The sequence below is a fragment of the Cuculus canorus genome, chromosome 2 (genome assembly GCF_017976375.1).
Source record: "Cuculus canorus isolate bCucCan1 chromosome 2, bCucCan1.pri, whole genome shotgun sequence".
Classification (NCBI taxonomy): domain Eukaryota; kingdom Metazoa; phylum Chordata; class Aves; order Cuculiformes; family Cuculidae; genus Cuculus; species Cuculus canorus.
Window position 1 is genome coordinate 15,779,707 of NC_071402.1, and position 26,278 is coordinate 15,805,984.

At 39.5% G+C, this 26,278-nt stretch overlaps 1 protein-coding gene across 5 annotated transcripts in view; it reads left to right on the forward strand.

Annotated features, from left to right (window-relative positions):
• The window catches only part of SAMD12 (sterile alpha motif domain containing 12), a 170,669-nt gene that overhangs the window by 62,170 nt on the left and 82,221 nt on the right, over positions 1-26,278 (forward strand). For all 5 annotated transcript variants that reach the window (XM_054058492.1, XM_009568769.2, XM_054058489.1 and 2 more), the window contains exon 4: positions 19,548-19,688. In XM_054058492.1, coding sequence (XP_053914467.1) covers positions 19,548-19,688 — 141 coding nt within the window. The remainder of the gene's footprint in view (positions 1-19,547; positions 19,689-26,278) is intronic.

Genomic DNA, 26,278 nt, shown 5'->3' on the forward strand with positions numbered 1-26,278 from the left:
ACTGTTTATTTTCACCAGGTGTGCTTCAGGCCTGACTGTTTGTTTGTTTGTTTGTTTTTTCCCTTTATTGTAGAGCTGGTTAGTTGTCAGTAAAATAACAATTAGAGTATCTGTGCTTGTTCTGGAATGCCAGATGTCAGAATACAACTTAGAGCAAAAGATGGAAGCTTCATCTTGTCTTAGTCATAGTAGTCTTGAAAAACTAAGACGAAGTAGAATGTTTTTTTACATCCCATCTGAGCGAATCCTTCAGTAGTAAGCAAGTATTTGCATACTCTTTATGTAAGCAAGCTCTAGCTAAACAGCATCCACTAAATCTTGTGCAGTCTATTGCTGACTTGCAAAAATTCCTGGGAACTGTTACACCAATATGATCATCCATCTGGCAGAAAAAAGTGCTGTAAACTGCAGTGCTGTTAACACTTTTGTATGGAAAAGCTTCGATGTGCTGGATCCATTCTGTACCTCAATGAATTATCCACAGTAAAAAAGTAGTATAAACAATCATAGACTGAGATATTCACTGTACAAACCTGCAATTATAATTCGTAGTGAGAGACTGTGGGAAGCAGTATCTTTGGTAGTCTAGTTAAAATGATTAAACAGCTTTCCTGAAGTATTTGAGGACTTGCTAATTCTAGACTGATACGTGAGTTTTAAAAAAATATGCAGCTTGCTGGTTTTCAATATTTAATGTCTTTCTCTGAGTGCAGAAATGTGAAGTTACCAAATTTGACCTTGTACTAGAACGATAGCTAGAATATTGAACTTCTTTTGTTTTATGTAAACCACAGTGACCACTCATGTGCTGTCCTCTGCAGGAGTTTATTGAAGAGCACTGGAACTGATTGCAACTACAGTGGCCCAACATAGACAACAAATTAGTTTGACTCAACTTTAAATCATTTTGCACTAACATGCCTTGTGTCCATAAACTTCATATGTCATCTGGTTGTCAAACCGCATTGAAAATGGGTTGGATTTGCCTCAACAAAGTAGACTGAATGCCCTTGTATTCTCTTGTAATTCTTGCAGCATACTAAATTATCTAAGTAGTTCCTTATAACTCATACAGCCAGTAAAGCAGTATCTGTTTGCAGACTGATGTTCTCTCCTGCTCCAGGGGCATCCAGGCAGGGTTTAATCTTTAGTTTTAAAAGTTCGTGTGTGGCTGTTACCATTCTGTGGAGTTTTAGTTTGCGGAGAGATCGCATACCTTTGTCCCTATACATGCCTTAGGTATCTATTCTGGTCATGTACTGGAAGTGCTCAATGTAATTGACCCCTGGAGAGGGGAGCTTTATCTTCGCCAGCTGTCAAGCAGTAGCGTAACAGAGGTATAAAAGTAGGAGTCAGGGCAGGTTCCGAATTAGGGAACAACCAGGGTGCTCTCCAGTGCCTTCGTAAAATGGAATAGCTGTGATCAAACTATATGGTATTGACTGTTGCCTCTCAACAATGTGATGAGAGGTGTGATGCTGTAACTGAAAAATCTTCTGCTTATCTTGTTAGATGTGCCACATTGCTTTCAAATCTGGACCTTAGACCTCTATCTCAGCCAATCATGTTCCAAATTCCCGTAAGTATTTAAGACTGCATAGAAATAGAACTTAATGGAAGGAGAAATAATATACTTACTGCCTTCCTGCCACACTGCTGCTTGACTGAATGTAGCACTTAGAGATGATGCAAATTCTTTATTCCTCTTTTAGGGTGGTATTTGAAAAGAAAAAAGTGTGTATTTGTCTTTCCACTTATGTGGGGTTTTGCCACAATCCAAAAATAATAATAAAGAATAGAAAATAAAAAATAACACTATCACCTGACTAAAAGAGTTTTAAGAAAGGCACCAGGGATATAACTTGTATGCTTTATTTTCATTGTATTATCAGTGTAAGAAGACAGAAGGAAACTTAGCTGTTAGAGAAGCAATTTAACTTCCTTAAGCAAATGCTGTTCTAGCTTTGCACAGCCTTATGACTCTGCAATAAAAATGCTTTTATATGAACAACTTTCAACTTGGGATATTATTGAGTTTTTATTATTAAAAATAATAAATAATATCTTGAAATTTCATTGCATTTGTCATTTGATAGCTTTATACCTCTTTCTTCCTGTTTTGAAGCACTACTACTGTAACACCCAGGCAGGCCTTATAACAAATTCAGGACAAGGCCGATGTGAAAATAACTTTGTCATAAACAGCTTATTAAAATTGAAAATATGAAATATGAATGAGAGCGTGAATGTCTCAGTGATGAGTAACACTTTGCGTGAGTTCACATTCAAGTAGGTAACTGTATATGGGGTGATATTTTACTTTTATCTCACAAGTAAAAATTCTTATCTAAGAATGTAGATTTCCCACAAACTGTTCCTGGATTTAAAATAAGAATCTCTCTCTTTTTTAAATAAATCCATTTCGTTGAGGCTGTTTCATGTAACTGAGATTATCTGATACTCCGTATTAAAGTGCAGGTCTCTTGCTTTCAGAAAACCCTTGATTGCATTGCAGAAGTCCGTCAGAGCAAGAAACGTTTCCATCTTAAGAGCCTGATTAGGTGGGTGCTGATCTGTCCTTCAGCTCTCTAAAAGCCATTTCCTCCAATCATTCTGGGACTTCTTAAGACAAACTTAAATTGATTCTCTTTTCAAGGCAAGTGTTTAGGGAAAGGTTTTGCAAGCTTGCAGAGTGCAGTGAATGGCTGGCAATTGCAGAATACTGCAAGTCAGGACTCATCTTAGGAGGTGCTCCTCTGTCTGTAGATGCAAATGTTCCTGTTGTCAGCGTGTATGTGGATATAAGCCCAGACCTTTCTAAAATACCAGCATTGTGGTTCTTTCTAATCTCTTCCATCACCTCTCTGGGTAAACCTTTTATAGTGATCAGAATTGTGCGTTAAAGCCTGATGAAAGTATTCACGGTGAATCTCAGAAGTTAGAGTGGGAAGAGGCAATAAGAATGTTTCTTATTAACAGCTTTGTACCATTCAGGAGCCCTAACAGTACGCACTGTACTCACTGTACTTTCTTTGTATCGATCACCTTTGTGACAGCAGAGTAGTTTTCCTGATATCTGTGTATGCTTGTGTTGCAGCAGTCCAATAGCAGCTCTGCAGCTACCCAACCACTCTGCAACAGCAGGAGCTTCTTGGCTAGCAACAAGCAGATGCTGTCCTGAAGTGGGGAAGTTACTTTGCCAAAGGTGTTCAGTCTGCAGTGTTATAGGAAGGTGTCTTACTTTTATTATATGGTGTTTAATCCCAAATCTGTAATGATATCTCATTAATTATTGCGGTTAGGTAAAGAATAAAACCTGGCAGCTATCTTTAGAAGTATCAGGATTTTGTCTGTCTTCATTTCTTTCTCACGTGCTCTGATCACCCTTGATTTAAACCTGTTCCTGTGGAGTCTGGGCCAACAATCAAATTGTACCTGAAGGTGGGAACAGAACAATATTCGTTGGCATTTTTTCTGCATGACCTGACAGTGCTTCAGCAGCAATACTGGCTTAGAGGTCAGGATTGCTAATCGCATTAAGGAAGTGCCCAAGAAATGCAAGTGAACCGACACAGACATACCCTACAATTGTAATGGTCCCCGTGAATCAGGCAGAATATATGTGAAAAGCCCTTGACAGCTCTTCTGACTTGTGCAATGTGATATGCAGTATGTTGCCCTTCAGAAGTAATCTAAAATTGGACTTGAAATTACTGCTTTTTGGACTCTTTCACACATTCTGTCTTACAGGCCTTCACAGAAACAGCATTCCTTGAAGCAATGTATTGATCCTTTCCTCGAACAGACTATCCCAGTCATTTACACTTATTTCTCCTCCTCATTTCCAGTGTTTGGAAATATTGGAACACCTTTCTCATGTGCCATAAGTGAGAGCTGAGACAGGTCTGAAAACAGCAGAATCCTTCAAATGCCTAGAAGTGAAAATTAATTCCAGATAAAATTGCCATAGTCATTAAAAACTTAACCAAATATCTCTTTCCTATTGTTTTTCCTCGTTTCCACTGTGGAGAGAACTGAATTGTTTAATAGTTTAGAACAGGTAAGAAACAGCGGAAGAAATCCTTTCCAACTACTCTGACTTGTGCCAATGGACACATAGGATTCACAAGGGAGGATGATAATTTTGTCTTATCTCTGATTCAGAAACCAACTTATGCTTTTACTTTTCAGGAAGAGATAATGAATCCTGGAAGTTTGCTTGGTTTTTAAGATTGAACAGGTCCTTGTGTAGCAGAGGTACTACGTTAGTAGAGCTGGTCGGGTTCTGACAACAGAGTTTGTGGCCTTGTTGATGTCAGTGGTGTTTCCTCAAAACATTTTTAGGCATTGCAGCTAATTAGTAAGGAGTGGCTTGTGTCCGTGCTGCTGAGAGCTCTTATTCTTCAGGACAAGATGGCTGTGTGATCACAGCCTGGGAAGAAACAACCCCCAGTCTCTGCTTGTTCCTGACCCATACCTGGGAGTTTCTGGGGAAGTATTAAGTGATCCAGGCCAGAATCATCCCAGGAACACTTGGTCTGTTTTCATAATAGAAATAACTTGAATTCTGGTGCCTGCTCAATGGTGGCACTGGTAAATTTACTGGACAGCAGTGGAGAACGCACATTCTTTGAACCACCTGCAACTCTGTTTTCAGAATGTGCAACATCAGGTGGACATAAAAGGGCTGAAAAAAATCATGTTTTACATGCTTAATAGTCCTCATCCTTCCGCCTTCTAACTTCGCCAGTCATAGCATTTCCTTTAGAGAAATCCAATGCCTGGATGCTCATACTGAAGGATACTGCAGGTGGGCTACACCAGTATATGGACAATTTTGATGGAGATTCCAGCTAGCTATGGGGTTTAATTTTCACCTGTTTCCTTGCTTTGCACATTTCAATTGAATATATTGATATACAAATGATGTAAGGCTCTTGTATATAGTAGCTGCTAGTTATGACCTTGTTAACTCTGTTGAAGCTTAGACAGATTTTCTGCTCTCTACCTTCATGGAATGGTATCAGGGAGACACTGAGGTTGGAAAAAAAGCTCTGGAGGTCATCTTGTCCACCCCCTGATCAAAGCAGAGTCAGCTAGAGTAGGATGTCTAGGGCTGTGTCCCTTCAGCTTTGAGTATTTCCAAAAATAGAAACTCTGCAACTTTTCTGAACACATGAGGTCCAACACAAAAAAAGAGACCATACCTGTAACTCCTTCTATTTAACAAATTAAGAAAATAAATTACGCTTACCTTCAAACCAGCTCCCTTCTGAGTTAACACGCAACTGCATACAGTGCTGCCAATGTTTAAAGCAATTCTGCAGGATCATTTTCTGAAAGGCTGTTGAGGATCTCCATAGTTTTTGCTTTCACATCTTCTGTGAAACCCAAAAAATGGGTTTCTCTGAGCACTAACTTGATCTATGGGATCTCTTCACCCTAAGCCTCAGTCAATAATTTATTTCAGTTTTCTTGAGTTTCACAAGAAACTTGATACTAACTTGCTGTACACTCTTGCACACTGACATTTTCTGACCAAGGGTGAGAAAACATCTACATTTGATGACGCATCCACTCACACTGAGTGAAGAGATCAAGGTGAGCCTTGTCTCTCTGTGACAGGTCAGAACATATTCTATAGCCATCTCTTTGTCTCTGCCCTCCTACTCTTGGTTCCTGAACTGTAGGGTTAGTCTGGGGTTTATTTGTGTCACACCTTGTATGTTCTAGTGTTTGAGCACACTCATAATAAAAGAACTTCTTTAAGTTTAGATGGAACTTCCTGTGTTTCAGTTTGTTCCCACTGCCTCTTTATTTCTCTTGTTAGGTATTTACATGTATTGAAAAGCTCCATCCTGAGCCTTCTCCTCTGGCTGAGCAATCTTAGCTCTCTCAGACTTTCCTTTTCTGACAGATGCTCCAGTTCATTAATGATCTTCATGGCCCTTTGCTGGACTTGCTTCAGTATGTCCATGTCTCTCTTGTACTGAAAGGCTCAGAACTAGGCCCAGCAGCCCTGATGTGGCCTCACTAACATCAAGTAGAGGGGTAGGATCACCCCTCCCCCCCGCTTGACGTGCTGGAAGAACTCTGCCCTACTGCAGCCCAGGAGGCTGTTTGGCTTCTTTGCTTCAAAGGAGCATTGCCAGCTAATGTTCAGCTTGGTATCCACCAGGACCCCGAGTCCTTTCCTTGCTAGTTGAGTAACAAGTATTTCCTACACCACTGTGGATGGACCTTATGTGATCTCATTATCAAATAGCACCTTGCTGCTGAGAGCAGATACAGGATATTTGGGATGTGACTGGGGATGCATGTGGCTCACTATATGTTGCAGAAGAAATTTTGGCCTGCCAGTCTTCAAAGGTCATCAGAAAATTTCTTGGGAGCAGACTAGAAATGAGTAGATTTAGATCAGCTTCTTACACAACTGTGCTGAAGGATGTGTAGTTGATACTTCAATCTATAGGCAGCTGCGATCCTACTTACCATCCAGCCAATTTGCTTCTGGGATATTGACAGGATTTCACAATGTCAGTGTTCATATGGTGCACAACATATTCCTTAACCAGGAAAGATTTGCGGTCTGAGAAGACTGCAGAAAATAACTTGTTCCAGTGGGAAGAAAACAGAAAAACGCTGATGAGGAAAACCAAGCACACTGTATTGCAAAGAGGACTCAATGGAAAACATTACAGAAGAAATACAAGTGAATTGAGGAAAGAGTATTTACAGATAGAGATTTTTGTTTAAGAATTTTGTTTATACACTGGAAGATGAAATAAATAATTTCTTAGTATCTGTTCTTGCTTTTCGGGTTTGTATTGCTGCTACTCAGATATTGCTGCATGAATATTGTTACTTGCTGGAGTTTCACAAGACATATGTCTACAGCTCAGGAAAGAGAAGCCTAAATGTTCATATATTATGTAGAAACAAGAAATTGTATTTCATGCATAACCAAAACTATGTTTGAAACTAACCATAAAATGATTTGGCTTTTGTATTGAAGACTGAGTGCAAGTTAATGGATGGAGATGAAGATAAACAATTTACTGCTTGACTAAGGATTACATTTGTGGCTCAGTGTTAGTACTCAGAAAACATTTTCTAGACTCTTGTGTTTTAGGCAAGTTCATGGCTGAAAAGAATTTATATCTTTTCTTTGTTCCCTGTGTGTGTGTAAGCCAGTGGAAAAACTATTTTCTCTCTTTGTGTCTGAGCTCTGAGTGGATGCAACTTTACTGAACCTGTCAGAATCCTCTTTGCACTGGGAAGGCACCTGACCCTAGACTTAACCCATCTGTCACTGGTAGCTAATGCATATTCTGTGAGCAAAGGCCCTGTGCTTAAACAATGTGTCATCTGCTCTTGTGGTCCACTTAGAAAGCTAGTCTTCACTATTACCATAGGAATATGCGATGAGTTTCTGTGATGAGTTTCCAGTTTTCTTCCTCTGTATAAATTATTACAAGCAAATGGTTGATAAGGGTTATAATACATTCACTAGCCCCAGTCACTGTTTTTTCTGTAATCTGCTTTTATTGGTTGACTAGTGTTTGTTCCATCCAGTGCCTCTTTAATTAAAAGATGTAAAAGTGGATCGTGTTAGATATTCACAAGTGTTCTCTCCATATACTCTTTCTTAAAAACAAGGTGAAACTGAAGATTCATGCATAATACAGTGCATTAACATTTGCTGTTTTGGAGTGATGAAGACTCACTGAAAGAGAAAAAATGTTAATTTATAGTGGAGAGAAAATCTACTGAAGCTATCAGAAAGGCCATATAATATAGAGCAAAAAACCCCACCAAACCTGTTTCCTGAGATTTGGCAGTTTACTAGTGCTTGCTTGGTTTGTATACATGTTTTTTCTTCCTCTTGCTATTTCACACACTTTTTTTCCAAGGCCTTTCAGACTGCTGGATCTCATGCAGAGGTAAACAACCTGCCCATACTGCTGCCTCCCTCTTGTGCAGACCTCAATAATTTGAGCTTCTCTCAAGTATCTCTTTAAAAAACTTCGTTTGAAAACTGCAAGGACCTGAGAATCACCCATTTCACTGCTAAATGGCTCTGATTGAAATTAACCTCATTACTGGACTCATTTCTCATTTTAATTAGTTTAAAGTTACCTTGCAGCACTTGTTTCTTGTTTTCCCCCTTCCTGCTAGGTCAAATCACATTGGGAATGGGAGGATTGTTCTTCCATTTTAAGAGGTTGGTGAAGTTTCTCTCACAAGCAGCTGTAAGTATTGCTGTACTGTTGGTCACTGGAAGCCATCCACTGACCTTGGGTGCAGCTGTAGCTCAAATTAGCCAACCCTGTTTTTGTTAATTGGTCCTTAAATTACAAGATTTTGGAGGCTGAGAGAGTATTTTTGGAAAGAGTTGTTATATTCTTGCTTTGCTCCCAGCTCCTTTTTGGGCTGCTGAGCTGCCAGAGTGGGCAACATGCACAGATCCAGTTAGGCCTGACGCCGGACCCAGGTGTGATGCACTGGACTGCAAACTGAACTCCTGAATTATCATCCAGGACAGTCCCTTGTGTCGTTGCTGAAAAAGCCTGGAGGTGCCTGAACTTCCTATTTCAGTTTTTGTTTTAGCCATGAATTTACCTCAGTGCTCAGAGTTACAAATTGTCCCCATCTGAGCTGAAGAGCAGAAGGGAGAATAGGTCTGGCTTTCCTGCCTCAGAGCTAACCACCTGCCTGGGCAGTTGGTGTTTTCCCTGGTGGGCAGGGAAGTGAAGGCTGTTTAACGCTACTACCGGGACACTCCTTTAAGGGCTGGATTGGGTTCTCCGTGTATGTTCTTGGAAACAGGCTGGGAGTTGGCTGCAGTTTGTTCCCTTGCATCTTACGTACAGGTTCCCGACTGCACTGCTGCAAGGTCAGCGTGGCCTTTCCTTGGGAGGTTTGCAGCCCATGGCTTGAAGAAGGAGCTGGGCTTTGCCATGTTCGCCTGTGAGTTTGGACATGAGGCTCTTTTTGTGAGAGCTCTCTTGCTTCTAGTGATGGTAGTTATTTTTATTAAGAAGATCACACAACATTGTCTTCCCTTCCTGCATCTTTTAGGCAAAAATGAGCTTGTATTTTCCCTTGGGAGAGTGAGACCCAGCGCCAGAGCAGGGATCTGGGCTGCATGTTCCCTATGGAACACAGTGCCAGTCTGCAGTCTGTAATGTAAAGCTACTTTATGTTAGTCTTATATTTGTATTTTGGTCCTGCTTCTGTATGCATGGAAGAATGTCTTGCTTAGTCAAATGCATGGGGTAAAGGAGACAATTTGAAAAAATAAGGTCTGGATGCTCTTACAGGGACCAGTTGCTTGCAAGTTAGGTACAGTAAGTCATTGGTTAGGTATCTGTTCATTTCTGATCCAAAATTACTGTGATGCCACAGTATTCTACAGGTCGAGTGTAAGTATTAAATAGAAGGAATAGGCCATCAGAATAAAATCCTTGTGTCCTGATTCTCCTCACAGCTTCAGTAATAAAGGCTGGAAGAAAGGCAGAGGAGCTCTGCAGAATTTGTTGTACTACTGAACCAGCAATGCAGCAACAGATTAGTGTATTTATCTGTGAGACTGTGCATATAATTGAGTAGAGGTGACCCTTAGAATAGGAAAATTATCTTCCCCTAGGTTATGAAATGGGCAGCATAAACCATAAGTTAAGGGCCCATCAGAGGAGGTGTGTAGAGTTTGACAGATGCCAGGCATCTAGTTAAAGCCCCTGAAGAGAAATGATAGAGCAAGAAGTGCATCAGGAGAGAGGTGGCTCATTCTTCCTTCAGGTTAGGAGAGTTGAAGCAGTCCATGGTGCTTAACCTGTGAACATGCTGCTTTTAATTTTCCATTTTTATTAATATGAATTATTAAGTTCACGAATATTAACACAAAACCTTTTTCAATTTCACTTTTTATTAAAAAAATGAAGGATGAAGCCGGTACAGGCATGGAAGAAGGCACCACTGAAAGCTGCTTGGAGATAGAGATGTGAAGCAGGAGGGAGCTAGGGTTACAGGATTGGAAATGGTGTGATACTATATGTACCTCAACACTGGGATATGGAAGCTTATTGTAATATTTTATGAAATATTAATTTTGCTCTTTTTTTTTTTTTTTTAAACAAGCAGTGATTGGAAAAATCTTACTAGAAAATGTAAGTCCTCAAATTCTGGTCTGCTGCAGCCTACGATGGCCCACAGAGCTTTTGTAATGCAGAACAGTAAGCTGTCTGGTCACATAATGTCAGTCCTCCTTGCTTGCCACAAGCCCGGCATGAAAAGAAACTTAGAAAATTAATTAAACATGTTCCAAATGCTACTACTTTGTGTAGGTTATTGCCTGAATGCTGTATGGTAGTTAAAATGATCAGGAGGAAGACGGGATGGCTTTCCCCATCATTGCAGGACGAGTGAGACGGCCCTAAGATTGCCTTCTGAGGCATTACAATAACATGAAAGGTATTGCATATAAATGGATTGTCTTTTCTCACCCTTCCAGATGTTGCATACTGAAGAATTGTGTCCTTGTATTTTGTGGTGTAGCATCTTTTAGTTATTGTGCAGATAGATTAGTAGTATATTCACAGATTGGTAGAATCAATAAGGTTGGAAAAGACCTTATTAGACAGTCAAGTCCAACCATCAGAACAACACCACCGTGCCTACTAAACCATGTCCTGAAGTGCCATGTCTACATGCTTTTTGAACACGTCCAGGGATGGTGACTTAGAACAAGCAGCAATATTTGTTGACAATTTCTGTCCCTTGGATGGAGGAGGCAGGCTGCCAGAGCCTGGTCTTCAGCCGCAGGAGCATTTCACACTCGTGCAGTTTAGAGAGCTCGTAAGGTACATTTGTCTATGATAGGTGCAGCTGTTCTCCCTTAGTTTTCCTCACTTAACTAAATGGTGGGTTTTTTTGAATTCACGTGTGTACTTCACAGGGCTTGCCCCCTTTGCTAGGTATGCACAACAGGTTCTGTTTCTAGGCAGAACTGCAGAACCCCTTTTGCTATAGAAATGTCAGCGGTAAGACAGTCTTCGATGTGATTTCAAGGGATTCCCGGTTCCTATTGGGTTGCACACTTCAAGAATGACTGTTGTTTTTTTGCGTGCATGTGTTTGTCTGGTTATTTTTCTAATGGTAATAAATGATCTTTTTCTTCTGGAAGAAAAGTGATTTTTGTAAGGTCCACCATTAGGTATTACAGGAAAGGCTCTTGTTTGAGTTTGCTGTAAAAAGTTCAGTCGATTCTAATGCTTTCCAAATTGGCTTTCCCTTTCCTAATCTGTTCTGTGTAGAAAATGGGCATTATAATATATGAATGTCTGTTTACTCCTGAATAAATTAACAGGAGTTTTGCCAGCAGGCAGGATCTAATGTGATTTTTTTTTTAATTAATATAGAAATGGGATAAGTAATGCATAATGGGTTGCACACTGAGTGACATTAGATTAACTAGGAATTGAAGAACTGTGTGTCCTGCTGATGGTGGGCAAAATCAAAGGTGTTGACAGATTCACTCACTCCATCACAAACAAAAAAGACCTTGAAGTTGTTTATTTTAATAGGGCAACCATAAATCTACCACACAGATACCAGCAAACAACAGTCCTAGATTTTGTTTCTTAAAAAATATGATGTGCAATATAACAGAAGTCCATTATTATATGTCTTTATATCTTTATATATATAGCTGTAGGTAATAAATAAATTTGTATGGCCAGGAAGTAAGTTGGCAAACGTCTATACAACAAGCAATGTGGATTTATAGACTACTTGCTAAAGGTTTACATTTATCCTTAATTTACTTTGTGGGTCCTATTGGGTCCTTCCTGAGAGCACTAAAAATGGTTGTCTCACATTTTACAGTACATTTGAAAAGTGGCGTAATATGATTTGTGCCTGAATTTATATTTCAGAGGGGAATTCAAGTTATTACTATTTCCTCCTATTAAAATCATCAGGTCCTGAATATGTTCAGCTGAAAACCAGGACTGTCTAACAGTCTTTTACTCAAGACTTGTAAGGAATCAATATAGTTCCCATCAGTACAGTAAATTACCTACTGAGCCACTTCCAGTAATCACGATGCACAATTTCTCATTAACCCCTTCCCTTCTTTGTATAGAACCAATATTGTCTTAGAAGAAAGTTATTTTGGAATATATCTGTAAATGATTAGACAGAGTAATTACCTGAAAATTTGATAGCTAAGGCTGTTACATGTAAGAATGTGTGGTGCTCCCACACAATTAAAGTATGCAATTAAATACTTTGTTGACAATGTGTGGATGAGGCAAGGAGCAGGAATTGCTAGCTTTATTTATGGGAGGAGTTGGGAGTTAGGAGACACTTTTGGAGAGGGATTTTTATCTTTAGCATGACTTTTCGTGACATCTGGACTGTTTTGAGCTTCTTAGCTGGAAAAAAAAGTGTTTAGCGGGGAGAGAGTAAGGGTGCTTTTAAAATGCAAGATCCATGAAATGTATTCAAGATCCATGCTCTGTTAATTGACTCTTTTAGTATTTTTACATGACTTCACCATTCTTGCAGGTTTGTTATTTTCTTTTAATAGCATAAATCTGATATCATTGTGACTGAGCAAATGGACATGCTTGGGCCTGTGCAGCAGGGTGTAGGAACCCCAAAGGAAGTGGTGGCGGAGGAGAAGCAGCTGAGGGTAGCTAGTTGTGAGAGGTCCTTGGGAAGAGCCAGGGAAAAACTGAGTGCCAAAAGACATCCCCTGTCTTGGTGCGTTTTCAGAGATAGTTGTCAAGCAGCAAATATGTAGCTCAAACGACTGTGTCAGAATCAAAAGAATAGAAAATGACAGTGTTACTTGATGGAAAATGGAGGGAATTGCAAAGGCAATGCTAAGGTGAGAGGAAATTATGCCAAACTAAGTAATTTCAGCTAAAAAGCTTCACAGACATATTGCTGACCACTTAAAAAGTTTGTCAGAATAGACAAATTTAGAAACAAAGTTATGTCTTTGTTGTTGCCAATTTTGTATTTGAAAATGCAGCTAGGTTGAAGATTGTGTTGAGTTGCTTCGCTTTTATATCCTGTTCATACTTAACGTTTCAGAGCTGTGGAGGCAGGGCAGAAGGGTGCAAGACAACTGTGACCTGAGAGGAATTTTATGGTAACAAACTGGGTTTATTGTAGATTTATTGGCAGTGGTAACAACAGTCATCACTTCCTCTTGTCAGAACTATAAACAGACACAATGTGAAGACAAAGGATGCAGATAATATTCAGAAAGGGCCTTTGTTTACATAGCTGCTTTTTTTAGTTTGATCAGACATTAATTGACCAGTTTAACAGTGTTTTCTTTGAGAAACTTTACTGCCTCATCCAGATCCAGCAAATAATGAATGAGCCACAAAATCATCTTATTCTTCTTTGATGGTGTTAACAAAAAAAGACACGTCCAAAGCTAATTTGATACATGAGTAAATGCCTTCCTGTGCTTTCCTGTGCTTCCACTGGAGCCATACAGGAGTCATGGGCCTCTTCGATTCGTGTGACTTACCGGGAAGTAACTCCTACAGCTCCACGGAGATTTGCTGCGTTTGTTAACAGGATGAGAAAGCACAAGAATGCTGGCTCTAATGTTGGAGAACTTCCTCAGTTGGAGGTCTCTGATATTTATCAAGGTTAAATAGTCGTCTTTTCTCCTTCTGGTCTCTATCATTAGAAACTGTTGTTCCCTTGCTTTTATTTCCATACCAGTATCCCTTGTGTCTCCTGTCTATGTTGGTCTCCAGTTGCGAGTTGTTCATCGTGTCAGAAGTACCAGGCAGCTACCAACAGCAATTTTGGGAGCTAATTCTCCTTCTCCTAGGCTGTCAGCTGCCAGTATGCCAGGAGGTAGATCAATAAAGTGTTTGCTGCTAGGGCGAGTCTGGTAAAAAATGAATCCATTTTTACTTTTGAAGCAAGTGCATTGTCCCAATTAGTGAGATATTAGATAGCTGAAGTGGGGCAAAGAGAGTGGTAATGCAAGCTGCAGTTGACCAAGAATCTGCACCAGTCTTAGGGCTAAACTGATTAGTAAGATGAACCACATCTAACTGCCAGAAAAACTATAGATTTGCCGCAAGGTATTGATGACAAAGTGGCTAATGTGTCTGGTTGACTAGTGATGAGACTGGCATGAGAAGGAGAGAGAAGAAGTGCTCTTAAATTCTTGTGTGGAAAGCAGAAGATCTAGGACTGCAGAAGATATGATGTGTTATCAAAGAACAATATTATGAAGTTATATTGTTTGCTCTGAAAATTTGATTGATTTCTGGTTTGTGTTTCTTCTTTCACAAGATGTTTCTGAACCTAGCATACTCGGTTGTATTCCTATCCATTTGTTCTCTTTTCAACTTAGTTTCTTATTTCAATAGTTCTTCACTTTGTCCAATGTTAATCTCCCTCTACTGCCATCATGAGGCTCTTTTCATTCTGTCGGAGACTACTCTTCTGCTTGCCTCCTCTCATAATTTGACCATTCTTCACCATGAAGCCATAGCCTCTGTCTGCCTATTCTTGTTGAATTCTGCTTTCCTGAGTATATGATGGCAATTTTATACTTGTGTCTCAGCAGCACCTGAACAATGATGTTAATGTCTGTGTCTCTGTCTTGGAAATTTCTCACTTGATAAGCCCTAGGAGGTTTGGTTTTAAACAATGGAGTGAAGTGAAGCCAACAGTCAGCCTACATAAGCTAGAGAAAAGCTGTGATCAGAATATTTCAAGTGGAAAACCCCAGTGAACTAGAATTATGAATGTTTGTGGAACTAAAGAGGTAAATACAAAAGTCATATGTTTGAAAGTATTCTACTCCAAAAGTAGAGAAGCATATTAATATAAATTATGTAAAAATATCCTGTTGTGTCAACAATTTAAGATGATTTTTGCAGCATTTAAGTATAAACTTGTGAAACATTTTCATCTTGCATAGTTTAGGGGCTTAGTGAATCCCATGTTCCTGTTTTTCTATGTTTGTGAGCTGGGTCCATCCAGAAATAGGATCAAAAGGCATACGACTTCAGTTTACAAATCATGGAAGCAAAAGATAACCTGAAAGTTGAACTGTTAACCAAATACTGCAATGCAAGAACTAGACAACACTTGAAGCAATTACTAACAAATTAATATAAAACAGACAAAAATGGGCAGAGAGCTGGATTTTGCTGCCCTAGGAGGCTGCAGAGGCAGACTATATCAGGAAGATCAAAAAGACAAATTTATGGATATCAGAACAATAAGTACATGCTGAAAATTCTGTACTCTCTAATAACCCTAGTATAACAGTTCTGGATGCTGGCATGGTATGAAGGGAATGACTTCATAAAGTGGCCCTCCCAATAGCTCTCCTGAAATGTATCTCCTACTGCTGCTCTGAATACAGGGCTGTGAGAGCTGTTGGCCTGGCATTAGGGCATTTTTGAAAGTTACGTTCTCTGCCCTGTTCTTTCTTTACTAGATTCTGTGCCTCTTGGTAAGTAAACTGAATATCTTGCCTTGATATTCAGGTGTACCTATCATGTTGTGCTCAGGAGATGAGATCGCCTTTCTTGGCCATATTTCACACACATAATTTGTTCCAACTAGTGGCTTATCATTTCCATCAACTTTAAATTAGTTATAGTTTTCTTCGGGGTTTTGCGTGAGACCAGCCTCTTACTATCTGCTCTCACTTCCATGTATTTCTTCAGTTCTTTCTACATCTTTAATAAGTCTTTTCTTACCTATTCATTCACCTCTATTACAAGTGTACTTTTCAGCTTCTCTCATGATATCCCTCCAAATGTGTGTGAGCTGGCAGTTGGTGCAGCTTCACAATCTCTGGGAGAAGAGCAGTAGACTGTACCAGTGCAGGGAGGTATGAGCGTTTCTGATTAGGTACAGCAAACCGTGCCACATTCCTTGCTCTAGGGCCAATGCCAACCTCATTGGACCAATGCTTATACTCATATTAATGTTCTGTGGCATGCAGTGTTTATCCCTCCATTCAAATTTTCATTTAATCCCAGCTTGATCAAATGAGATCTGCAGCAGCTAAGTCATATTAGAAAAAATTAGGCCATCAATCCATTAGTAAGCTGGAAAAATTTCTATGTTCTGTTTTTGCCCTCAGGGTGACTCAGAACTTTCCACGGCTGATCCCTCCTGAGTATGAGAGGGCTTGGGTTTAGGTGCTAGAAGATGCGTGCAGATGTTGAGGGAGTTGTGGGGTATTTTTTAAAAGTATTTGGTTTCCAGCCTTGCAATTATCTGGAGCCAAGGCCTGGGTGTTTGTGCTGCGATCTTTATGGTTCTGTTGGTCAAGGTGCTTTTGAAAAAAATCTCCTGGTCTCTTTTACGCATGTAGCTGCTGCACTAAAGAGGTAGCAGCAGTTCTGTAGCATTGGGAAATTTTCCTGAGATGTAGGTGAAGTTTTTTTACTTGTGTCCTCGCAAAGATCGGTGTATGCTCTTAGAAAAACTTATATGTGTAACATACTCAGCTCTTGATAACATATTCTATCCAGCACTTTCTGAAAATTAAAAATGTATCCCTAATTTTTACTGTATAGCTGTCTCTCTTTCAACGGGGATGCTTGCCAAAATGACCATCTTTTGTCTATGCTTATGAATGTCCTTCGTTAATCTTCTCTTTCTCAAAGAAAACAGATCTTTATCTTGCGATCGTTCATGCAAGTTGTTTCACAGAATAACAGAATAACCGATGCTGGAAGGCACCTCTGACAATCATCTAGTCCAAGCTCTGACTCAAAGCCAGGGCAACTTCAGCAGGTTGCTTTGGACCTTATTAATCAAGTTTTGAATATTTCCAAAGGTGGAGACTGCACAACCTTTCTTGATAAGTGATTTCAGTGTTCAATAACCCTTACAGAATGCTTAGCACCAAATGGCGATTCTTCCAGATGTGTACAGTGCAGGAAATGAGACAGTGATACATCCGAAATCATTAGCTGATTATGAGCAACTTGGCCTTAGGAATTAATTTGCTGATCCAGGCATTAGTGATATCTTTTCAAAGGCACGACTTAGTACCAGAATAAAAAATTATTCCAGTTCTCACTTGGACGTTGTCCTGAGTCTTGAGGGGGGAGAAGGCATGGGAATGATTGAATTTTCTTAGTTCAGGTCACTTACTGCGTTCTTGAAATGCCACATTTGGATGTTTGCCTTCTCACCTCACCACTGCCTCAACATGTCACATTGGATTTGGTGCAAGAAAGAGTTAATTAAAGGCAACTTGTCAAAGCTGCTGTGGATAGTATGAGTCAAAGACAATTTTTTTCCAATGGCATTGTGCTTTAAGCCAAAGCTGGAACTGGCATGCCAGGAGTTGAAAAGAGACATCTCGGTTCTGTGCACACTCAGCTTCCAAAGGCAGTGACTGGGGTAGAAAACCGATTTGAATATGAAACAAAGAGTTGCCCAGAGTAGTAAAGAGGAATGGCCAAAAAGAGGTGGAGGGCACTGGATGAGGTGCATGGCGTCTGTCTGTCCTTTCATATTACTGTTGCCGACTTCCTGCCCTAAGATGACATGTGTGTTAGCATTCTTTAAACTGATGACTTGTTTATTTTTTGTTTGCTTTCAGTTGCTAGATTGACACTACAGGCCATACACTTGGACTGCTGTACATCCTTTGTAAATTGCTTTAAGATGTTTTAGTGTGATAAGACGATATAAAAATTGAAGTCATTATTACTATCTGTATCACCAGGGGAATTGGACAGCTGGCATTGATCTGTAAGAGTAATTTCCATATTTTGCTATTACATTAACCCATAGGTTTCTTCTGGTTTATGACTTCAAAGAAAGTTTTCGTAATCAAAAGGTCATCCTCCATAGCTTGTTGTGCTTGAGAGACATGCAGGGCACAAAATGTATGATCCCTGTCATTTTTTATCTGATCAATGACACCTTGCTTTGTTAATAGTAGTATCCCAGTATTTTACATTGCATCATATCAAGAAGCCAGTCACTGCTTCGGAGAACTGCTTGTGGCTGAAATCTAGCAGTTAGTGAAGAGTATACCACTTCATATAGTATTTGCTTGGTGTGAGGCAAATATTAGGTGCCCCTTTAAATTCTTGGCATTTATCTTAATTTTTTTAATTAAAATAATCATAAAAATTCTGTACTCATTGCTGTTTTGTAAGTAAAGACATTGAATAGGGCCTTATCTTGCTGTGTTGAGTAACACACTGTGATGAGCTAAATTGTACCATTCATCCAAAAGCCACAGTATTGTAGCACAGTGACTGCTGTGTTGCAGGCGAAGTAACTTGCTCATCACTATCTTCTTCTGGTTTCAGAATAAGGCCTGAGAAATCAAAGAAAGGATTTTTAATAATTAAAAACATTTACAGTCAGAATTGGAGAAGATCAAAAGTTGAGTCTGTTTAAAAGAGTGAGTGAAACAACATGCCATTTTCCAAGGTATTATCACTGTGACTCCATTGTGTGTCGCCCATATTGGCCAAGGCACATTTGGATGGCAAATAACTATACTGGGAAACAAAGGTCGGGAGAGGGTTGCAGGGCACTCCTCCCTGTACCTAGCTTAAACCATGTCTGGAGACCAAAGACAGATAAGTTTTGTTTTTCTTCCTAAGGCAAAGTTCTGCTTGATGCTTTGGTTCTCTGCTTGGTCCAAATACTTCTTCAGTGTTGGCTCAGCCAGCATGCTGCACTCCTTCTTTTTGCTTATAGTGTGACAAGACCCAAAAGATGGAGTCAGAGTTCCACTAGCAGAATCTGAGGAGTGTGGATTGTTTGTTTTTTCTAAGACCTACAACTGTGCGGGTGCAATTCAGCATTACCCGAATGGAAAAGATAAATCATGGACTCAGAGTGATTGCCTGCGAAGACCATAGGCTCCTTATCTTTGGTAAATGTCTTTTTGTAGTTGAACAAACTTCTTTTTAAGGAATGATTTAGATATAACTGATTGTGCAAAGAGAAGTCTTTGGCTCTTTTTTTCTGTTTTGCTGTTTGGAAGACTGGATCACAAAGTACAGGTTCCTCCTGAGAAATGGTGCTATTACGCTATAAACATGTCTAAATTGCAACAGTATCCATCCTTAGTAGATTTTAAATTTATTAAATTGGTCAAATTCACTTTCACTTGTGGATTCTTGACAGTAATTTAGATGCTTGAGAATAGGTGAGGGTCTATTTAGACACCGGACCAACTGTAGATTAGTGGGAGTATCCTACCTGTGGGAGACCTGCTGGCACTTAATAACAGCAATTACTTGTCTAAAATGGCACAAGATACCTATTTCACATGCTTGAATGTCTCACGAAGCGTCAAAACAATACAGAAAATCAAAGAAAATTTAAGAGCAGTACATAGATCTCTGACAGTAAGGAAGTACCGAACTGATGAAACAATGACTTCTCAGGTATTTCAAGGCTGAGAATTTCTGCTATAGCAAATTAGCCTGTCAGAGTGAGAATATGGGATTAATGGAAATCCTTGGGTGATTTTTCTGTTTAACTTTTGCATCCAGGCCGTGCATTGCTGAGGCTCACTGACAAAAAGCTTGAACGAATGGGCATTGCCCAGGAAAGTCTGCGACAGCACATTCTGCAGCAAGTCCTTCAGCTGAAGGTGAGAGAAGAAGTCCGAAACCTCCAGCTGCTTACACAAGGTATGAAAAATAATTTTCATATGGACAGTTACTGAAATCAGGTAGGAGACGTTTGCCTGAGGGCATAAAAGGTGACTTGACGTTCTCCTGCAAGAAATGATGCATGAAAATGTCTCATAGATTCCACATGCTTTCCAAGTCAGGAACAAAAGGTAAAATAATGCATAAATAAAGAGAGATGTTCGGCTGCCTGTTTTGCATGATGAATAGGCTCCATCTACAGCTTGATGGTAGTCTTACCTAACTGTCTGCTTACTAAGATGAAAATAATTACATATAAAGGGCACAAGTAGTGAATGTTACTGTCTTTACAGACATTGTATATTTTGTATTAATTGTTTACTTTCAGCGTTAGATAAAAGAGTAATCTCTGTAACCTGTTTTATGATAAGAGCTGTCAGTAGAAAATTACCTGTTAGACACTATTTTTTGCAGATGGCTGATTCCTTTTTCTTGTTGGAGTAATTTTATTGACTTGAATAGAGTTGCTTCTAATTTAGACTGCTAAGAAAACGCAAAACTGGGCTCAATATGGTGATCTTGATTAGAAGACAGGGAAGAAGGAGTAACAAAAAAGCTTGTACGTATTTTCCAAATGAGGTTAAGATGGTTTTTGATGACTTGGGTTATTAGCTCTCTATTAAGGCTTTTTAACAGCTGTGGTAACATGGAAGAAAAGCAATCATTTTTACAGTAGTGTAAAGGAACATCATCTACTATGTATCTGCAATGCTTTCTCAGTGTTAACTTGTTTGGTAGTCCAGCGGGATAGCATAAACCACATACATCTCTGGTGTTTTGGTTTAGTGCCCATTATATGTCACCTCATATGAAAAAAAATAGAGTTCTTCAGTATTTGCAGTATATTTTTAACAAAATGTCCTTCACACATGACATTATGTTCCTGATTAAGCCTTTCTCACTGTGTTTGGGGAAAAGCTCTCTGATTACTTGAATAAGCTGCATTTTATCTGAAAGAACTGATGTCTCGACTGAATTGTTCCTTCAGGCTTGGCGTCATGTGGATTGTGATAAGGAGATTTAAGACTCCTTCATTTTACCATGATCTGTTAATACAAGCTCACCTCATCTTGTGTCATGGCAAAGGCAGTGCACGTGCTGAAGTATCAGTGTCATCAGCATCATTCTACACCAGATGTTCAGAACTGTTCCTTTTCCTTTCATCCATTCTTCCTTTCATCCATTATTCCTATGTCCTTTCCTTCAGTGTTGGCCAGGTTCTCTGTTCCCCTACATCTGGAGTGTTACTTGAGAGTTTGCTGTACTGTGAAGTTCTGGTCACCAACCATCACTGTTTTAGACCTACTTATGGAAGTTGGGATTTTATTGTTATGGGACGATGGAGACCCACTAGCTGTAAATTTGCATCAGCTGATCACTGCAGTCCAGATAGATTTCTCCATAAACCTGTATTTGGCATTGAACTGTATGGTTTCAAGCTTCTCTTTTATTGTTTCTCTCTGGTTCTGCTCTGGACACTTCAACTAGTGTATGAGTCGTGATCAGTTGGACAAGGGCAATTGCCATTTCAAGGAATTCAGCACAGCATCTTTTGAGATTTATTTCTTGCCTGTGCTGTTCAGATACAATTTTGGACTTTGGTAGGAGGATGAATAAGCACATGCTGGACCATGAAGGACAGGATAGTGATAGACGTACAGGTACATTGTTGCTCTCTGCTACATAGAGAGGACATTGTTCTTCAGTCTAATCATATAAAGGTACAACATCATATGCTCTATGGAAGCCAGCGCAAAGTTACAAAAAGCTGTAGTCTGCAGCTCCTGCTGACTTCGTCCACAGTGGCATTGGCCATTGCACTGCATTTCAGCTCCACTCCAGCTTTCTTATAGAGCTGATGTTATGGGGCAGTACAACAGTCCATAAAACATTCCCTGGTGCAGCAGAGCTCTGTTCATTGTATAATCGCAGAGCGGGCAGACAGTGAGTGATAGGATGACAGCGGTATTTCTATCCCTTATCACCTCATCTACACCAAGCTGGAGCATATGTCTGTTGAAAGTGCTTGTTTGTAAGTACTGAGGTTAAGATATAATTTCTCAACTACAGTGCAGTCTGTAAAGTTCTATGTATCTCAGTTGTTCTCCAAAACTGATTCTGTCCCCTCGTCCAGTTTCTTCAAAGTGTATCCACTTGTATTCTTATTATGGTTTATGCATTCCTAATCCAGGTTGTTGCTGGAATAGCTTTCTGTAAGTGCTTTTTTGTGTTTTGGAGAACATTTGACAACAATTTTGCTCTGAAAAGTATCCCATCTGCATGCCAGCAGTTTCTGCCTATTGGAAATTCCACTTGCAAAATGCAGCCTACACTGTGCTTTGATGTCCTCCAAAAAGGGGGGGGGGGGAAGCCCTCTGTCTCTGACTGCACTGCTCAGGAGATAGGTGAAAGAAGCTCTTAAAGCCCCTTTCTGAATTCATTTAGCACACAAACTGGGTTTCAAGCAATGAGGTCCTAATTCAGAGCTCATTGACGTGAGTGAAAAGGCTTCCACTGACTTTAGTTTATACTCCAGTTCAAGCTGGAGTGGACAGGGAAAGTTTTAAAAAAGCTTTATGTAATACTTACAAGATATTTTAAGAGTTTGTGTTCTGTTGTCTGCAGAGAAAGTTAACCTCATTTAAAAAATTCAATGGAGAACTAGCATTCTTTTCTACTGCTGTTTCAGAAAATGTCTTAAAACTGTTCCGTCCTTTTTCATTCAGGACACACCATCCAGTCTGTTCTGGGGATCTTGAAGCCAGAATAGTACGTGATTTTGTAATTGAAGGCTTGTCTTGAATTTTAGGCAGACTCTTCTTTGGACCAAGAAGTGCCTGTTTGAGGCTATTATCAGCAGAAACACTATTCTAACCTCCGCAGAGATAGAAGGGCACAGGCTTGGCTACTGATCTGTGCTTTATTCCCAGACTTAGTGATGTTGAAGAACTAATTTGAGAAAATATCATCCAATGTCTCTTGGGCAGAGCTACACACTGTTGGAAACACCATTATTATATTGTTAGCACTGTAAGCCTAAATTGAAAGATCATTTTTTTAAAAAAAACTTATGTAACTACACAGAGAAGAAGTTATTTTGAATTTTTCAATGCAAGTCCTGCTTTTGGCTAGCATAGAAGAGACTGTCCTCAAAGTGCTACAACAGTGCTATGTGTGATTCTGAGCAAAGTATCCATAGACAGCAATCCGCTAATAAGGCTAATCTTAAGAAGCATATTTGGATTAAATGATACCTGCATTTAAGATGACATTGGGCCCCCTCCTGAGCTCCTCTGTGAGTTTTGTACAGGGCAAAGTGCTACTTGAATAGACTGCCAGGGCACAGAATGTGTCAAATTGTCTTCAAAAAAATTTCTCCTGCTAGCAAAATGTGTTAGAATAAGGCTTTTTGCTTTACTGAAAATCATCACAGCTGTTGATATCCATTGAAATTATTTTTTCAGTTAATTTTCTGCTCATCCTGCACTGGCACTCAACTACTGAAAAACGTGCGTGCCCTGTGATGACCACAATAAAAGTAATTTTTTTTCCTTTCTTGAGTTTTCAAAATAGTCACATTCAAAACCTCTTATAAGACCCTGGTTCTGTGTTCTTCCAGAAAGAGGACTAGAGTGCCTTCAGAGATGCATCTCATCTTCTGAAGAAAGATGAAGTAACAGCCATGAATTCTTCACTGGGTTTTAGAGAACCTTGTAACAGAAACATTTCTTTCAGGGTCCATATGCTGAGTAAAGCAGAACCGTGAAACCCCTAGTAGCTGAAGTATGTTATAAGGATTTTTACAACATCATCAGCCTCCTAATAATAGGGTAAAAGTTGGCTTGATCAAAATTTGAGCTGTTTGGCACTGAACCCTCTTAGGATGTCAGAAACGTGATGCTGGTTCTTGTTCACCTTACTTGCTTGTTCTTTGTGATTGCTGAAGGTGGGAGGAGCCTAAGTACTGCAATTCCAGCTTGCATCACTGCATGTGAGTAGATTTGTTGTCATTTTCATAATCAAAGCCTTGAAGTCCTAGATTCACTTCTGAGTTCCTGCATATGAAGACTTTCCCTGCTGTGGTGGCTCCAGGACATAACATGAATGACTAGGAGTTACACACCTGGCTAAAATGCGACTGAGGTGGGCAGAAAATTTGAGAACATGGAACCTTGCAAAGCGCAGAACTGAAAGGTTATTTAGAGTTAAGAGAAGGTGATTGCATGTCGCTGTCCCCTTGCTATGTAGGCTCTATGCATTCTGTGGATCTGAACTGTTGTTGCCTAATCCCCATCATATCCCTTGAAGAAGTGTGGCTTGAGATCAGCACATTTCTTTTTCATCCATGTAAAGCAGTCCGGTTTGTGATAGAGGATCATCTGTTACAGTTCCAGGATATACTGTTTTCTTTCCTGGGTACATTCTGGGCTCAGGGTTTTGGCATCTAAGAAACAGTTCTTTCCACCAGAAACACTCTTTCTCTTGTCTGTAGAAAACAGCAGATGTTGCCTCTGTGAGCACTCCAGGTAAGCAGTGCATTCGCCTTTCCAGGCACCTGGAAAGGGAAGTGTGTAACACTTGAGGAATTTCAGTTCATATCCCTGTGGTGGTGTTCAGAGGCATGCAGCATTTCAAATGTTGACTGTCCTCTTAGCGGGCACCCATTTCTTTTGTTTTCATTATCTTGATTTCACCGTTTTCTTTTCCATATTCCTGACGCTCCCAGCTAGTCAGGAAGGGCCTTTCTTCTTATAGCACAAATTGCTATGCAGATGTTTCTTGCATGTGCTGCATACATGGCATCTATTCAAAGCACAGAAAAAAACCACTCAATATTTCAAAAGAGCTCCAGCAAACTTAGTTCCCAGCTGATTTCATTTGTCTGTGCTCCTGTTATGCTCCAAGATCTCTGAGAGACCTTGTGAGTTGAACACAAAGTATAGCATGGAAACATTGTCAGAAATTGCCCAAAAGTAGTAGTTATCTCATATCCTAGCATCAAAACTGTGTTCTAGGATTCAACATGCTAAATTGCCTGATTATAGATAAAGAAATCTTAACCTTCTTCTCAGTATCAGTTTATTTTCCCTGTATGTCCATATCCCTTTTGCTCCTTTCCAGATGTCCTTTCTTTCCTGTGCCACCGTAGGAATGATAGCACTTGTACTGAACACTGCTCTTCCAAGACTGTAATAAAGTGTCCTTGCTACCTTCTGTTAGATTACAAAAGAGTGGTCTTTGTTGCATTTTTCCTACTCGCAGTCATGGACAACTTCAGCGCTTTGGATGTAGACTCTGGAGTCAGAAGCCATGGTTGTTCTGAGAATCTTTACAGACTTTAGACACTGTTAAGATTTCTGAAAATCAATTTTTTCAGGTTACAAGTATGCACTGCGGGGTTCTCTATGGTTTTCATTTGTTGTAGTTGAAGCAGAGTATCATGTGTGTATCTGAGCGCAGATAAAATGTTTAAAATAGATGCATCACTGACAATAAATATTAGATTCCATCTATGGCATCTATTTGAATTTCATGTGGCTGGTTTCTAACCTGAAGTATATACTTTGCAGTGCAATCAATGGTCCCCAGTAGACCATTGAATTACTATGGTTCTGTTAGTTACTTTTAGCTATTGCTGTAATGCTAATACATATTCATATCAAATAACGGAGTGATTCAACTGACAGGGAAAATAAGTTCCAATACACTGGACAATACATTTTAATGCACTCCAGATGTGTTTAGCACAGAATTGTCCTTCAATGTGTGTAGTATATTAGTTTGGAGTATGGATAAGGAAACACGTATGCAACTATGCTATTTGTATCGATGAACTTCTACAGCAAGATTTTAGCTGTATAATATTATGATGTGCTTGCATTTTTATGTGTTTCTATAATAAAATTGGAGCTCAGTCTTCTGGGAATGTAGTATTAGCTGTTTTGTAAGATTGCAAGGACATGATTGTAGGTGTCTGGTTTTCTTATTATTCTATTAATGTTGATCTTTTTTCTTTACTGCTTTTCAAATATCTCAGAAGTCAGTCTAGTGGAAAATTTTTCTGGGAAATTTAGTCCTTCTGAGCTAATGCATACCCAAAACTGTCTTACATATTTGATGAGTAGATGTTACATACATGTGTACACACACAGACACACACACACAGATGTATGTATTTCCCCATTCGTGTGTAAATTGGAAAAAGAAAAAACAATTTTGCTCAAGATTTAAAAAAAAATTAAAATATTGCTGTTTGTACTGCAGCCAGTCATGGGAGACTTTCAACTAAATGGGAAAGTTTTGAGCAGTCAGGGGCTGTGATTTAACAACAGCTGTTTGTGATCAGTGCCAGTAGAAATTACTTGTTTTTACCCAGCCGAAAAGAACAGGCTGGTAAGAGAGATGCCAGGAATAGGTACAGTCTTTCACACAGAGTTTAAATAAATCATGTCTACATATTGTAAGATGGTGCCATTTACAATCTAATGTATTTATCATTTCTAATGAGATTTTTCCAGAAATCAGACATAGAATAAAATTAGAGTCGATGATACCTGTTTTATAAAAGA